The 15760-nt window shown below is 43.6% G+C and overlaps 1 protein-coding gene across 2 annotated transcripts in view; it reads right to left on the bottom strand.

Annotated features, from left to right (window-relative positions):
- Window positions 1-15760, bottom strand: part of PEAK1 (pseudopodium enriched atypical kinase 1) — a 235539-nt gene that overhangs the window by 17144 nt on the left and 202635 nt on the right. For both annotated transcript variants that reach the window (XM_075069520.1, XM_032799753.2), the window contains one exon: window positions 11454-12202. In XM_075069520.1, the coding sequence (XP_074925621.1) occupies window positions 11454-12202 (749 nt within the window). The remainder of the gene's footprint in view (window positions 1-11453; window positions 12203-15760) is intronic.

Below are 15760 nucleotides of genomic sequence, written 5' to 3'. Positions count from 1 at the left end.
TTCTTCTTCGAGTGATGGTTCCTATTGTATTCCACTGAGGGTGACTGACAAGCAATACCTATTTTGGACGAAGGTGTGAGAAAGATGCTGGAACTGTGGAACAGAGGACAGCTGCACTGAACAAGGTATCTGTTGCAGAGTCTTACACCAGGGCATAATGGGAAGAGAAGGTGTGTACCGAACATGACATGGCCGCCCTACATATGTCTGAGTGGCATGTGGTGAAGTGTGGCTGTATCTGATGCTTGCACTCTCGTGGAATTGGCTCGTACCACAAGGGGTGGAGACAATCCCAACAACTGATAGAGTGTAATGCACCCCAAAATCCACTTAGAAGTTCTCTGAGTGGAGATGGTCTGCCTTGTAATCCTTTCTGCTATAGCAACAAATAGTCTAGGAGACTTCCTGAACAGCTTCGTCCTCTGTAGGTAAAAGGGCAAGGCCCTACCGACATCAAGGGAGTGAAGTGCCATTCCTCTAAGGCATGCAGCTTAGGAATGAAGAGAGGTAAAGTATATGGGTTGGTTGAGGTGAAAGCAGGAAACCGCTTTCAGCAAAAACTTAAGATGCAATCACAGGGAAACGTTGTCCTTATGGAACATGATGAAAGGAGGGTCTGCCATCATGCACTCCAATTTGCCCACCCTTCTCACAGAAGTAATAGCTATGAGGAAAGCGACCTTCATGGAAAGAAGGGAAAGAGAGTAGGATGCCAGAGATTTGAAGGGCAACTTCATCAGTGCTGTGAAGACAAGGTTGAGGTCTCCCTGGGGAGAAGTGGGTTGAATGGGAGGATATGTCTGCATGAGGCCTTCCAGAACCGATCAGTCAATAGATGAGAGTGCTCCTCCCCAGAGGGGGTGGAAAGAACTAATGACTGCTACATGCATCTGGATGGAACTGAGAGCAAGCCCCAATGTCTTCAGGGATAGGAGATAGTCCAAGAGGCGAGGAATACCTATGGTCTCAGGAGCAAGACCTTTCTGTTGGACCTAGAAGGTAAAATGTTTCCACTTGGCTTGCGTAGGACCACCTCATCGACTCCTTCCTTCTACCTGAGAGGATGTCTTGCAGTGCTGACTAGCTTTCTTGCGCTAGCGAAGATGACCATCCAAAAACCAGGATCCCAGGTGATACATCTGCAGATTGGGATGTCTGATCCTGCAGTTGTGTTGTGTGAGCAGTTCTGGGAATGCTGGTAGTGGGAGGGGAGGATGTTTGACATGGGAAGAAGAGGAGGAAACCAGAACTGGCAAGGCCAGAATGGGGTGATCAGAATGACATGCTCTCTCCTGCCAAATCTTGTGAAGGACACAAAGCAGGAGTGGTAGGGGAGAGAAAACAATTGATCCGACCTGACCAGCTGATGACCAGAGCATCGCCTTAGCGGTGGGCATTTGGTGTTGGTGTGGGCGGCAGGAAGATCTATGACTGGAGTCCCCCAAGGATGGAAGACCACAGTTGTGTAGTTCTCATTTACGGCTGGTCACGAAAGTCCTGCTGCGAGCATTTGCAAGCATGTTCTGAGTACCTATGAGTTGTAGTTTGGCATATTGAACCATGTAGTGCAAGAGGTCATGACTCAGAAGCTTCAAAGCTTTTGTGAATAGGTGAACCTTCAAATCTATAATAGTTGATCAAATTGCCTGGAACCTGGAGTGTGGAAGGCCCTGGCTTGAGACGAGTACAGTACAGCCCTAAAATCTCTGTCCTCTGAGCTGGAGAGACTTTTCTGTGCTGATTAACAGTCCCAGAAAATTGAACATTGACTGCATATGGGCAATACTGTTCTGCGCTTGCCATTTGGACTGACCTTTGACAAGCCAGTCATCTAGGCGGGGGTAACCTACACTCCCAATCTTTTGAGGAATGCAGCTACTACTGCCATGACCTTTGTAAAAATCCTGGGAGCTGCTGACAGGCTGAAAGGTAAACTGGTTATGATTCTGACTTACAAGAAATTGGAGGTATTTCTTTTGAGCTTGATTGACTGCTACATGGAAATAGGTATCTTTTAAGTCGAGAGAGGCATACCAGTACCAAGGATGTAGGAAAGGGATAACAGAAGCTAGGGTGACCATGCAAACTTTATCCTTTTTAAGAATTTGTTGAGATGATGCAGGTCTAAAAGGTGACACCCTTTTGCTTTTGGGTTTAGGAGATGTTGGAAATAAAATCCCTTCCCTCTGAGACCACATGAAACCTCTTTTATGGTCCCCAAGCTAAGGAGCAACAAACTTCCTGGATGAGGAGTTTCTTGTGAGAGTGGTCCTGGAGAGGGATAGGAAGGGAGAATGGCAGCTAGGGGCAAAAGGAAACTGGAGAGTATATCCCACTTCAACAGTGCTCAAGACCTACTGGGACCAAGCACTATGGAAGTGGAACAGACTGTTCGTGAAGGTGTGGGGGTTCGGGTCTGGAGATGTGGAGACTAGTATGTTGACTTCAACTGGCCCATCAAAATTGACTGCTTTGCAGTTCCGGAGTGTCTTGAGGAGCCTGGAGCCAGAGCTGAAGCAGCAGGAGGGGTAGGCCTACACCTCTAACTCCTGGACCTCTTTTTTGATAGGAGGAGTGGGATATCAGTGTGTCTACTGTGACTGATACAACTTCCTGACTGGGGCAGGTGTGTACAGACCTAAGGACTTCAGGGTGGCTCTAGAGTTTGTAAATCCGTGGAGCTTGCTGTCTGGTCAGAGAATAGAGAAGGACTCTCAAATGGCAAGTACTTGATAGTATAAGCCAGGACGATCCACACATAACCACTGCAGAGGTTGTGGTTCTAGCTGCCAAGTCTGCTGCATCCAGCGCTGCTTGCAGTGAAGTTCTTGAGACTAGTCTGCTCTCATTGATCATAGAAGAGAACTTCTGGCTAGCATTCTCCAGAAGCAGCTCCTTGAACTTTTCCAAGGAACCCCATGAATTAAAATTGTATTCTCCCAACAGAGACTATTTGTTAGTGATACACAGCTGCAAACCCCCTGTTGAATAATCTTTCTGCTGAATAATTCTACCCTCTTAGTGTTGTCTGAGTTGGGGATGGCAGCCTGATGCCCCTGTCATTCTCTCTCATTAGTTGCTCTGATGACTAATGAGCCCAGATGTGGGTGAATATAAAGGTACGCAAACCCTTGAGAGGACACACGGTACTTTCCGCCCTTTTAGAGGTGGGAGGCAAAGAGGAGGGAGTCTTTATAGGCACTAGTATGACCTTGTTAACTGGCAGAGCTATTCTAGAGGGACCCATCAATGATAAAATGCCAACCAGGAGACATGAGGACTCCCTGATCTCTTTAACCTGTACACCTAGGTCTGCAGACACTCTCTTTAACAACTGGTAAACTTTAAAATCATTGTCAGGAGGAGAAGTCATGCCAGATGAAATGGCCTCATTTGGATAAGACTAAGAAGAAGCCAAAACTGGAAGGGATAGAATCTCTTCTAATCAGCTGTTGTTCTGGTTCCAGAACCTCCCCTTGATGCTCCATACTGGGTCTGGTGCCAGACTCTGGGGATAGAGCTGCTCTGGGCGTAGATTCAAGCCTACTACCTAAGGGCACTGAGTATGCCTGGTGTAGGGAAGATACGGAAGCTGGGGGAAAACCTCAAGGATTCCAGAATGGCCGCTGATACAGGGCAGGGCCCTGCTGTCCCAGCCATATTTCCAGGGTAGGTCTCATTGAAGTAGGGTGACTAGATGTTCCAATTTTATAGGGACAGTCCTGATTTTGGGGGCTTTTTCTTATAAAGGTGCCTATTAACTCCTCACCCCCTGTCCTGATTTTTCACACTTGCTATCTGGTCACCCTACACTGAAGGGTCATGGTGATAGGTGAGAAGAGAGGATCTTGTCCAGAAAGGTGGTACTCCTTTAGGGTTGTGATATGCAAAGTTCCACCTCCGGGTCTGATATTGAAGATTCTCCTTTCTCTGACCATGACTGGGCCGATCCAGTTGGTGCTTGGGACCTGTGAACTTGGCAATGGATGGAGTGATGCCATCATAGAAGACTTCCCTTTGGATGATACAGAGAGGCTGTCTGTCTGGGGAGCAGACAACTGCAGTATTGGAAGTTGAACTACTGGCAGAAGTGGCAGTAGCGCTGAAGGACTGGACTTCTGTAAGGAAGGAGACCCTGGCACTATGAGTCAGAGCAGGTTTCTTGCCTCTGCAAACACCTCTGGGAAATTTGGCACCAAGATGGTCTCTTGTTGTGGTGCCAAAGAAGTTGACAGTGCCCCTTGTGAAGGTAGAGCTGACTTAGGCACCGATTTGGAGGAGGAGTGCTTAGGTTTCAGGTGTACTCTACTCTACTCCTTCTCAACTCTCTTACCAGACGTAGAGGGTGGAGATGTTCCCCTGGCCAGTGCCACTTTGAAAGCAGGATGAGGGAGAATAGTGAAATCCTGGCACCAAAGCTGGAGGTGCACTTCTCACTGAGTCAGAGAAGGCTCCAATGGTGGTCAGAGAGCCTATCAGCAGGAATTTCAGCCTAGCCTCCCTATCCTTTGTTTGTTTGAACTCCCTGAAAATCTGGCACTGGTCCTTCACATATGCTTCCTCGTAGCACTTCAGGCAGCTATTGTGTGGGTCACTCACTGGCATAGGCCTGGTGCAAGAAGCACCTATCTTGAAACCCCTGGGTCGTACCTCGGTAACATGAATAGAAAAACCCCTGAACAGGGAAAACAACAAGTCTGAAAAACATATTACTGTATATACTTGATCATAAGCCAGTTCATTTATAAGCTGACACCCCCTCCCCCCCGAGGGATAAGTAAGAATGGAAAATTTTTATGACCCATTCATAAGCCGACCCTATAATCCAGGGGTCAGCAAACTTTGGCTCCTGGGCCATCAGGATAAGCCACTGGTGGGCCAAGATGGTTTATTTACCTCAAGCATCCACAGGCACGGAGGTAAACCTAAGTAAACTAAGTGTCCTGGCGCGCCAGCTGCTTACCCTGATGGGCTGGGACAGCAACTGGTGGGGAAATTTTGAGGAGGGGGGGAGTAACCCCTGTGACCCCCCCCCATGACCCTACCCCTTGCCCGGGACCCCCACACTCTCCCCAACCCATCCTTTCCCACCTTATCTGGGGAGGATGTCTCTGGCTGGCTGGAGCGGCTCTGGCAGGCTGGGCAGTGTGGCCGCAGCCTGCTCCGGCAGGCCAGACCAGGCGGCACAGCCGCAGCATGTTCCAGTGGGCTGGGCCAGCGGGCTGGGCAGCGCGGCCACAGCCTGGGTGGCGCGGCCATAGCCTGCTCTGTGAGGCGGAGCCGGGCGGCATGGCTACAGCTTGCCAGCCCTGCAGCTGCTTCGGAGGCTGGGAGGAGAGCAGCGTGGCCAGAAGAGGAGAGATTCTGGCCCTGCCAGCTGTGCTGCCTCTCCTTGCTCCCTCTGTTGGGGGGAGGGGCAGTGTCCCACCTCTCCCTCTCTATACCCGTTCATAAGCTGACCCCCTTCTCTGGTGCTTCCCCTTTTTTTACTAAAAAAAAAAAGAAATCGTCTTATGAATGAGTATATATGGTATATATAAATGTTACTAACTATACTAACAACACTAAAGACTAGACACTAGATTAACTACACACATACACTATGGTCACAAAGGCTGGGAGAAAATTCTGGTATAGAAGAGTTCCAGCAACTGTCATAGGCGGTGAGAAGGAACTGAGGTGGGGCACGGGCAGCTCTGCCCTTTATACCTGTATGCAGTGGCACACAGCAGGAGGGGAAGCATTAGCCACTCAACGGGTACCACTGAGGGAAAAAGTTTGAGGGTCACGTGCTAGGTGTATCAACCTCAAGAACTGCATGCACACATGCAGTCACTTGAAGAAGGAATTGATTGATCCAGTATGGCAAATCCTATGTTTTTAGAGCTCATAAAGAATGAGTCAAAGGATGCAGAGTAGTGGTCAACAACCTCGGTATGCTGTGATAGAAAATTATGGAGAGAGGAAAGGCAAATAAGGGAGATATGAATATTAAGCTCTAATTATATGTGTCCACCTTCCTTTCCACTGGTACCCATGTCAATATATAGCCTCTACACTGAGGTCCTTGAAATCCAGTCTATAACTGTACCTTAGTTCAACAAAGCTAGGTTCCTTGATCTCTCCATTTCCATTATCTATCCTTTTCCTTCAAGGAAGCAAGAATTTCATGTTATAAGACTCTAAAAATTGCTCTGGATTAGCTTTTATTTTTCTATTATGGGTCCAGTCAGCCTAGCATACTGTCAGCGGACTTTCACTTTAGCAGCAAGGAATCTCATTTCTACTATGCCTATTCATTTTACAAGGCCTCGGTGAACCTTAAACAAGACGGATATGTGGGGAATGAATTGTAGAGTGATGAAAATGAGAAACACTGAGGATCACAAACACTGCACCATCTGTGCTACTTTGTTGTATTATGCAAAAGCACAACTGCAAATGAAATACAGTGCCAAATGAAATCTTGCTAATCCCACATTGATATCTTGTACTTGGCACAACCTGCTTTCTAAGAGTCCAGTCTGATCACTGACCTCGTTTCACTGATCTGGCTTTGGGAGTAAGGCTTTGCTCTTTTGCTGGTATGCCAAGACACAAAAACTCAATGCTACTGTGACTGCACTTAGAATGGATTAAGTATTTAATGTATAAAACTGTAGCTCGAACCAAGCTACAAGGTAGTGTGATGATCTGCTGTAAGACTTTTGCCAAGAAGGTCATTCAGTTTAGAGCCTGAGTTACCAGAAAAATATTCTCATGCCCTAACAAACTAGACAAAGATAGGAATATACATATTTTTAGTGGAACGCAGCCAGCCAGCATTTTACTTATGTTTTGTTATGTTTTATGCTTGGGGAATGCATGTTAGCAAGAACTCTAAGGTCATACAGCTTGCAAGGGAAGCTCCTACCACCCTGAAGCAAGAACTCAAGATAGAATACAGCCATAAATTAGGGTACTTGCATTTACATACACTCCCATCTTGTTTACCCCATTATAGTCCCCATGCCCCTCCACCTTAGCTACAAGGCAGCACCTACCTGCAGCCAAAATATCAAACACACACGTCAGGCCAGGACCTCCTTAATGGTTCCTGCTGCCTGACTGTTCAAGATGGCGTCTGAACTATGATCTCAGGTATGCATAATACTGTTCAATAGTTTTTGGTGCTGTTTCAGTCTTGATAATGTTTGATATTGAATTTTAAAAGTGGAAGTAGTTTCCACTCCAGTTTGCTCCACTGCATCACTGAAACAGTAATTACCCATGTTCACAGTCCAAACCTGATAAGATTCTCAATGATCACTTATTCCTGCTAATGCATTTTTACTTAGGTCCCTGCTATACTGCTGCTTTATTCAGTATGTTCAAGGATAACACCCAATGCTGGGATGAGACACCTGTCCAATACACTTTACAAAAAGCTAGTCCTCACTGCTCACTTGCATTTCACTGTGACCTTTTCACTACAAATCTGGAACTGCTGCTAAGAATCCTGTTCCACTGCTATGGAGGAACACACACATACACATTGACCCAGCTCTACCAATTATTTAGAACATGGATTAGTTCTTGTTTATAAAGAGGAAATACCTAAGGGCCAGGAATTTTATAAAAGCTTTGTAAAGAGATCCTTGTTTTTGCTTGTTTGAATGCAATTCTGAGCTGACTGGTGCCATTGTTTTGGTTTGCATTGTTTCAGTCAAAGCAACTTGCACATAGTTTGCTGTACTTTTTGCAAAGGACACTTGTTAGTGGGAGATGAGAATAATGGAAATTTACATCACAAATACCATGGCTAAAAACAGCATGCTCATTTATTCAGCAGGCAAACATGTCCTGACACATGCCATGACTAAAATTGCACACTCTTACAAACAGTTTTATTCCTGCAATATCTAGGCAAAACAAATGAGTTGGGGACAGGCTGGTTTTCCACCACACCTATTAAACTGTCATTATCTATTAAAATTAATAAAACAAAGGATGTTCTGGGTATACTCATCTACACAGAAGGTGCATTCTACTGGGATGTTTCTGGAGACTCAGTTCTGCAGTAGTCAATTGGTCAAAGTCTAATTCTTAATACTACTGGAACATAGTTTTTGCTTTTTAATATAATTAGAAACTATATCCCTTACGGATAACAACACTTAACATTAAGTATAGTTTTGTACAGTTCGTTATCTTTTGTTTTGTATAAAGTAGTTACAAAAGGAGAAAAAATATTCCATTGTTAGAAACTCTTTCAGCTCTAATATAAAGTCATAGAACCTAGTAAGAGTTTGTCAAGCCCTGGACCAGATTCTTAGGTGACGCAGTTTGGCATAGCTCTGTTGAAGTTAATGGAGCTACACATATTTATGCTAGCTGAAGATACGGCCCCATGTGTATAATTCTTAAGACACCTTCAAGATAGATCTTGTATGATTCTTCTGCTACTATAAGTTGTCTAACAGTAATAGACATTATAAGTTCATTGTAGGATTTGATCTCAATATCTATATTTTTTCATGGTTTAAAATGCCAGAAGCATAGCACATTCACATTGTAGATGGATGATTACAAAATTTAGTTAGGATAAAAAATCTGTAGGAGAGTAAAATCCTGCTATTTTTGCCAATACTCTTAATTTACAACAATTCAAAGGATTTTGTTTGTTTTTTTAAAATTATATGTTTTTGAAAAATCTGGAGTCAAATGTTATGGTAGAGTTATAGACTCCTTTAAAGGTGAGTTTATAGTAAAACCCTTGACTATTTTTTAGAGAATGGCATTGCAATAAAAAAAATCCATCAAGGAAACAAATAAAGTGAGCCAGTTTTGGTTGAAAGCATAATATTTGAAGATATGAAGGGGAGAAAATGAAAAGACAACAGCAATTCCCTTGAGCTAGCACTGCTTTGCTTACAAAGAAATCAGTGAGCATCTGTAGTCAAATTATCTTCCTACATCTCATTCACTGCCAGGGAAGTTGTTTGCAAGCTAACTTTTCCTCTCACCATGACAACACAACAATCCATAGTGACTCCTGGTTCAATGGCATTTTATGGATCCTTCACTCTAGAGTCCTTCATACCTATTAGGGTATGGTAAATTCCTGTTAGTTTGTGAACTGATTTTCAAGATAATAACGTTTCAGGTAACAAAGAAAAAACAAACAGCACACATTTGGCAACACTCTCTCCTTTCAAAATATATTTAAAAAACAAACTCAAAAGTTCTTCTGCACCTTTGGAAAGGCTTTAAGTCACTTTCATCAATGAAACATTTTTATTCAATGTTTAATGTAACACTTCCATCTCTAGATCTGCTGGCCAGTCGTAGCGCATGAAATAGCAAACCACCTGCCACCTCTTCTTGGCAGATTATTTCTGCATCATTACAAGCAAAAAATCAATGGAAGACCATTGATTTTGCAACCAGACAAGACTGCCTGACAAATAATATGTCATAAAGTTATTCATGTCCTGGTTCTCAATTGTTTTGAGTCAGCACACAGTTCACTTCACCATCTTATAATGGCATCCATATTACATCTGTGATCTTTGCAACAACAGAGGACCAGGATGGCTGAACAAATATAAACTCAATAGAATGTGGCAACACTTCAATGCAATACGTAACCTTGAAAAACCTCCTACAGAGATGACTTTTCAAATTCAGAACCTATTTTATATCAAGTTAGCACTTACATTCTTACTTTCTAGCTTCTCATTCTGTGCTAATAAAGGTGGTTGGGAGTAATAATTATATTTTGCCCTTCTGTAGTACCATCACTCTGAGAAGCTCAATTTGCTTTATAAGCATCAATGAATTTAGGCTCACAATACCCATGTGAGGTAAGAAAAATCTTAATTTTCATTTTAAACTTGAGGAAATTGTTACAGATGTTCAGTTGCTCAAGGTCACATAGGAAGTCTATGGCAGAGCAACGAAAAGAACACAGGTTTCCTGGCTCCCAGTCATCCTCATATTAGAACACATCTTATCAGATGAGCATTATCATCTCATTAGCAGATGCCAAAGGCACACCCAAAGGCAGGGTGAGTAAATCTCCTATATGAATCGCAAACATGATAAAATAACACAACCCCTTTAATAAGTAAGATAACTGTTCATTTGCATATTGTGATGGGGCAAGGCCAGATGGCTACAGTAAAGGAGTAAGGAACAGGTATGTTAGCCCCAGGCTAACCAAATCCCTAGTACCATGGTAACCAAATTGCAGTTGCTCCAGGTTAATCAAGACACCTGGGGCCAATTAAGATCTTTCTAGAAGGCAGTGGAGATAGCTACATTGATTGGGCCATGTGAAGCCAAATCAAGGGCTGGCTGGAACTAGTTAAAAGCCTCCCAGTTAGTCAGTGAGATTCGGATGTGAGGAGCTGGGAGCAAGAGGCGCAAGGAGCTGAGAGTGAGAGAGTGTACTGCTGGAGGATTGAGGAATACAAGCATTATCAGACACCAGGAGGAAGGTCCTGTGGTGAGAATAAAGAAGAAGGTGTTTGGAGGAGACCATGGGAAAGTAGCCCAGGGAGGTTGTAGCTGTCATGCAGCTGGTTCCAGGAGGCACTATAGACAGCTGTGATCCAGGGCCCTGGAACCCGGAGTAGAAGGCAGGCCGGGGTTCCCCCCAAACCTCCCAACTACTGAGCAGACACAGGAGGAGTTGACCCAGACGGTGGGTTCCACCAGAGGGGAAGATCACTGAGGTGAGCAAATCTGCCAAAAAGTGCAGGACCCACCAAGGTAGAGGAGGAACTTTGTCACAATATGAAATAAGTACCTGGATGTTTTTCTGACCAGGACTATGGAATGGAAAGCTAACTTTTTCTTCACTGAAATACTGCACTAACCGATCAACATTCCTCAGTTCCGTTCATTTTTAATATATCACAGAAGGCCACACTGATGGCAAGATAGGGTTTCAGAATGGCTGGTGAGAATGTAAGGGTTTGTAAGGGAATGGAAAGGTATGCTAATTAAAAATATACATAAATAAAATTCACAGACAGCCATATATATATATAAACCTTTGAAATTACTCCTGATTAAAAATGAGAATTTGGTGAATCTGCATGCAAATGAACGTAAAGGTGCTACTACTGAAGGCTTCCAAGAGCCTGCCTGCATTCTTTACATTAAAAACACAGCTGTTTATACCACTCTTATGTCAATACATAATAAGTATGCTAAACAGCTAGTAAGAGAGTTGGTGGCTTTTAAGAATTGTCCCAGATGTACAACAAATAGAGGATCCAGCTAAAGGTTAATTATGCCATTGACAACAGTGGCACTTAAAAGAAAGAAGGGCCAGTAGCTGCAGATCATTACTGTACATGGATTAGCCATTGCAAACAGCATAATTAGCTATACTATAATACACAGGGTTTTATTATTAATATTACTGATGTCTGGGACAACCCTTTTTGAAACCTCCTTCTTACCTTGACTGCATAATTGTTGAGGGGATCTTTTGCATAAGAAGCTGGGTAGTAAACTGCATCACCTGCTTCACAGCATGGCCTGTCACTGGTTAGCCTGAAGTCTGACCAGCTGTCCACCCCAAATCGCAGCTGGTCTTTCTGTCCAGCCATGAAAAGATCTTCGCATTTGTTCGCTAACTTCTTCAGTGAATCAGTATGAAGGCTTCTGATTTTGCCTACCACCTCCTCTCGGTTCTCAATTCCTCGATAAAGTGCTTGCCTCTGTGGCTTCTGTATATTCTTGCTCTGCTTAGTCTGAGAGATGTATCTCCCAGACAGAGACTCCATGCTGTTGGAACACCTATCCTTAATACTGGCAGTGGTTAGGCTGGAAATGCTGTTGGCTGTTGAGTTGGTTGCTTTTCCTTTTTCTAAAGGCCTGTCCAAGGAATCTCCTGACTCATTGTCCAGTGCCTTGAGTTCTGAGCTGACTGAAGAGCAGGCACTGCTTCCTTCCCAGTTGGTGTCAATGTCGTATGTAGGGTTGGCCACAACACAGAGATTATTCTCCAGGGTCTGCTTCTGGAGTTCTTTGGAGATCGGCTCTGTGTTGGCTCTCAAAATGGTTTTCTTTGGCAGTGGAGGTGGTGTTGGCTGTAAGCTGTTAGTTGCCTCTTCGTCTGCTATTCCTCCAAAGGCAATGGCATCATCCAAAGTTCCCTTTGGCTGCCGGGGCTGCTTTGGAGGTATCATAGCTGCCCGGGACTGACCTGTGTAATAAAAAAACAAACCCAAAAGCTTTAGAACCCTTTGGATTTACTGTGACTGCATATTCACACTTCACAAAGAAGTGTAAGTGGGCAACTGAGACAATAGCTGGATGATGCAGATGACCACAATCTCCTCAAATCCAAGTCTGACAAAAAGTGAAGGAGTGAGGCTGGTGCTTTAAGGGACAAAAACTAACGTGACTAAACCAGCGCCAGATGTATACCAGTGCTTCTCAAGCTATCTGATGTGGGGGACCGGCAAATTTTTTTTCCAGTGTGCAGGGACCAGTGCAATATTATCCTATTTGACACTCTTATGAGGAAACTCGCCGTGGACTGGACGGTCCGCAGACCACCACTTTGAGGAGCTCTGATGTATACTATCATATAAAGAATACCTTGACTTGTTTAACTGGGCCTGAGCATAAAACAGGTTTCAATGCTAGCATCTTACATTTCATGAGCTTACTTAGAACATGAAAGAGAATGCAAATCAGAAGTATGGCCTGTCAAGCCTAGCATTCTAGCTGAATTCCAATCTGAGTAATTACATTCTGTCTCCCTTAATTCCTCCTGCAGGCAGCTGATTACAGTATTCTTCCTCATTTCTTGTTCTAAACTGTTAAGTACTTTGAGTGGGTGCTTCTGTATTTCACCCCAGAGGTGTCTACATTTCACTGGTGGATGGAGTGATCCCTCTTTGTATATACTCATGATAATTTGTAAAACACTTTGGGATCATCTGATCTGAGAGGTGCTACATACATTCAAAATATTATAAAACATAAACCAGGAAATCTGCAAGAAAAATAGCACACTATAGATATCTAGGCAATGATATCAGAGATAATCAAGTTTGTCTCTGCAAATTCATTAGTAACTTCATAACAAACAGAAGAGTAAGAGCCTAAGTCTGCTATCGTTTAATTGAGAAGATTTTCCCCACTCATTTCAGTAAAAGCAGGACTAGGTTCTGGGACTGCAGAAATATACAAGCTTACTTCCCTTCTCCCCCCCCTCCCCCACGGCCTAGATCAGAGATTAATAGAAATAGCAACTCTCTCTGACACCCCTTTCCCTTGCTTATTTGACAGCAGCTGCTGTGTTGGGAGTATTACATGCATAGACATCCTGATCTAGAACCAGTCAAGAGATTGCAAGCTGCAGTTTTGGATACACAAAAACCCTGAATTTCCACTGAGAGCCTGATTACACACAAACATTTTATGTGCTTCCTGAGAGGATAAAACTTCCTGTAATGTGTTTTAGGTGGATTTTAGAGAAGGCAATTATGAATCCTTCAAAATGGGAGGGGGGGGGGAACAGGATGAATGACAGTCGTACTGCTCTGTGAGGCAACCGCTCCTTATATAAAAATAAAATGATTCATTAGAAACGAAAAAAAATGCATCAACTGCTATTTTGAGAGGAGTTTATTTTGTAAATTTTCTACCACATCTGTGGGGATCATTGACCATAATGATAAGGTAGGAAGCCAATTTCCACAAATGCAATGGAGCAAGCACGGAATGAACTCTATCTAGTTCAGCAAGTGAACATTTCTATCTAGAAGGGAATAACAAGTTAAGAGATAATGAAACTATCTGATGGTTGGATAAGATTGGGGTGCCCCACTGAAGGTCTCTAAATTAGAAATGGGCCTGGACTGGAACCCATAGTCCGAACATTCCAGAACTATGTGTAGGTTATACTTCAGATCTGAACCTCCTTACTTGGGCTCATACCTAATATAAGTGTATTATGGAACCTTTTGCAAGGGAATATTTTCCTCCTTCAGATTTTAAAATACATAAACACAGCTGTTATTAATGTAATAGAATCCACGATTAACCCCCCACTCTGCAGGCCAAGATGTACTATCAACTGGAATATTGGGCCACCCTGCTGATAAGATCTTTTAATTAAGAAGATTGAGAAGGTTTGTATTCTTTGGGACTGTGATAGGCAATGGAAGTTCAGAAGGAGTAAAACACTGTATTTGGAGTTCTTTTTGATAATTTCCTTGTGATAATACTGAGAGAGGCACTGAGTTGTGAGTAGGAAGAAACTGTACAATTTATGTCCACAGACGGTAGGCTAGCTCTGTCTGGCATGATCTTCAGGAAAGGCCACATGTGGCTGATCTCTCAGGTTATTTTAGCTCCCACAAAATAAAAATGTCCATAGACAGGAGGCAGTGGAGGATCCAAGTAATAGCCTAGCAGTACAGGAAGTAGATGAGAAGGTTAGTCTTGGCAAGGGCTGCAAAAAGAAGAGAGACAGTTCACAGCCAGGGTCATAAAAATATTAAGATGGGTCCCCAAAGCACAAATTCAAGTGAGCTCCCCTTTCCCCCTTAAGCAACCTGGAAGTGCCTTCCTTTCCACTTCTTACCCCTTTTTTCTCATTCACTCAAATGTCCATCATAACTTACATCAGCATCTCTTTATATTCCCCCTTACAAAATCTGTGGCTATGCACCTCTCTTTAAGTCTCCCTCAAATGCCCGTTGACAAAGTCTACACCCTCTGTCTACACCCTGCCTCCAAGTTCATCTGTCCATTTCCTGATTCCTATGCTCTTCCACAGTATAGCTCCTTACTTACTACATCTGCTGCTGGTTGGTGACAGAGACCATTGCTGTTCATCTGCTACTACTTCAGCATGCAGTCTCCTAATGTATGTTGCTTTCATGGCTAGCTAAACCAGAGGCTGCAAAAGGAACTTGAGGAGTAACAGGAAGACATATTAGAATGAGATGCACATGCAAGCCGGAGCAGGAGCCCCTGCAGTGAAGGTAAACTATATGAGTGCTCTCCCTGCTGCTCTACTCCCTGTTTGCAGTTTCTCCTCCATCCTCCAAGGCTAATCAGATGGGAAGGCGGTTGGCCCTTGGAACCTGACTCTTCCCACTGTAATAGTTATGACTCCTGCACAGCTACTTGGAATCATGGGCATCAAAGTTATCATTGGGGCATTTACGCTCCTTTCTTTGTCTTCCAGCAGCAGAACATCTGCAAGAAGGCTGATGATAGCCCACTCATCTATCTGGTGCAGAAGGGAGATGTCTGCTGGTAATGATGGAACCCATCAGAACATTTTACATACAAGTCCAAAAACAGTTACTGTACACATTTCAGATCCAGTTTAAACCACTGCCTCGTATTCCCAGTCCATGGAAATGAATCTGTAAGATCTGTCATGTCAGAATATAGTTTCTTCCCCACACAGACAAGTTTTTCCTAGTGAAATTCATCCGTCTGGATTAAGTGTTTGAAAAGCTTCATATCGGTGGTGTTTTTATGCTGAGCTCTTAACCCTGTTCATTCTTCTCATGACTCTAGGGCCTAATCTTCTAGCTCAGCTTTCCAAAGGCTTGTTGCAACATTGCATGCCCCACATTTTTATGTCATAGAGTCTCTCTGAGGAAGAAAAATGTTTGTCTTTTAAATCCTGCCCCTCTCTCTGTGTAAAGAAAAAAAGTTCTTTTAAACAGAGGTTAGCGGCAGAACAAACGTTTCTCCTTCTTGCCTATCACCTCTCCCCAGCTTTCTTAAC

This window comes from Chelonoidis abingdonii, chromosome 9 (assembly GCF_003597395.2).
Source record: "Chelonoidis abingdonii isolate Lonesome George chromosome 9, CheloAbing_2.0, whole genome shotgun sequence".
NCBI classification, from domain to species: domain Eukaryota; kingdom Metazoa; phylum Chordata; order Testudines; family Testudinidae; genus Chelonoidis; species Chelonoidis abingdonii.
This window is presented reverse-complemented; position numbering and strand designations above follow the sequence as displayed.